This window comes from Geospiza fortis, unplaced genomic scaffold (genome assembly GCF_000277835.1).
Source record: "Geospiza fortis unplaced genomic scaffold, GeoFor_1.0 scaffold55, whole genome shotgun sequence".
Classification (NCBI taxonomy): Eukaryota; Metazoa; Chordata; class Aves; order Passeriformes; family Thraupidae; genus Geospiza; species Geospiza fortis.
In genome coordinates this window covers 5,891,731-5,892,723 of record NW_005054308.1, presented here as the reverse complement: position 1 = coordinate 5,892,723, position 993 = coordinate 5,891,731, and the positions used below count along the sequence as shown (strand labels likewise).

Sequence of the window (993 nt, the reverse complement as noted above, 5' to 3'; positions counted from 1 at the left end):
CCTGAGGAAGAAGACTGAATCCATAATTATCCAGGATTCTGCCCTGGACACCTCTTTAGACAGTGCTGCTGATTACAAGAACATTGAGCTAGAGAAAAAATACATCCGCAGGTAGGAGCAGAGCTCGGGGGCTGCAGGGCTCAGCAGTGCAGGCTTGGGTACTCACTGGGAGAAGTGTGAAGAGCACTGTGCTGGGGAGAGAGCAAATCCTGCCTGAGGACAGGCAGGATACTAAGATGTAAAAGCCACTGGGGTTGCATGTGTTCAGACCTGGTTATAATTCCAAGTTTTTCAAGGACTTTGACAGCAGTCATTGAATATCCCACAATAAATGCAGATTTCAGCCCTGTCTGTCCTTCTACAATTCAGAAACAAAACCTTTTGGTTTCCTGCACTATTGGGCACGTGGGTTGGGTAGGATGGAGCTGACTGCTCCCCATCACCCTTAAAAAAGGGGAACCCTACAGCCCCATAACACAGAGGGCCCAGGTCCCCTCTCTGTATCAGATTCTGGTTTGCCTTTGCCCTCAAGCCCCTGCCTAAGTCACCTTCTGCAGGCAGGCATGTGGTTTCTCCTCTTGGTGGATATGGAGCAGGGCAGAAGGTACTGCTGGAGGGTTCTAACAGCCTGTCTCCCTCTCTGCTGCTTCTTACTCAGTGACAGTGGCTTCTCAAGCCAGGGTTTGGAAACTTATGTTGAAATGAGGCCTGTGTCATCATCATCATCTTCAGCAGCGTCAGATTCTGCGCAAGTCCGGGGTGAGTCAAAGGCTCATTTCTGTCATTTGTGATTTCTTTCTTTTGGCCATCCTGTCTGGTTTAGCTCTGGGAACCACAACATGCCATGGTTTGTGTTACTCACCAGCTTTGCAGAAAATCTAAATCTCTGCTTTGAATTTCAGGGAGAAGCTTGGAGGAAGATGAAGCCAGGGAGGATCTCCGTCCCCTCAATCTCTCTGACCTGCTACAGTTCTCCAGCCAGGTGGCCCAGGG

General features: G+C 49.7%; 1 protein-coding gene across 1 annotated transcript in view; it reads left to right on the top strand.

Moving 5' to 3' along the window:
* CSF1R (colony stimulating factor 1 receptor) overlaps nucleotides 1-993 on the top strand; it is a 19,544-nt gene that overhangs the window by 14,352 nt on the left and 4,199 nt on the right. The window contains 3 exon segments of the mRNA XM_005418727.2: nucleotides 1-111; nucleotides 659-759; nucleotides 903-992. The exon segment at nucleotides 1-111 is cut by the window's left edge and continues 52 nt beyond it. Coding sequence (XP_005418784.1) covers nucleotides 1-111; nucleotides 659-759; nucleotides 903-992 — 302 coding nt within the window.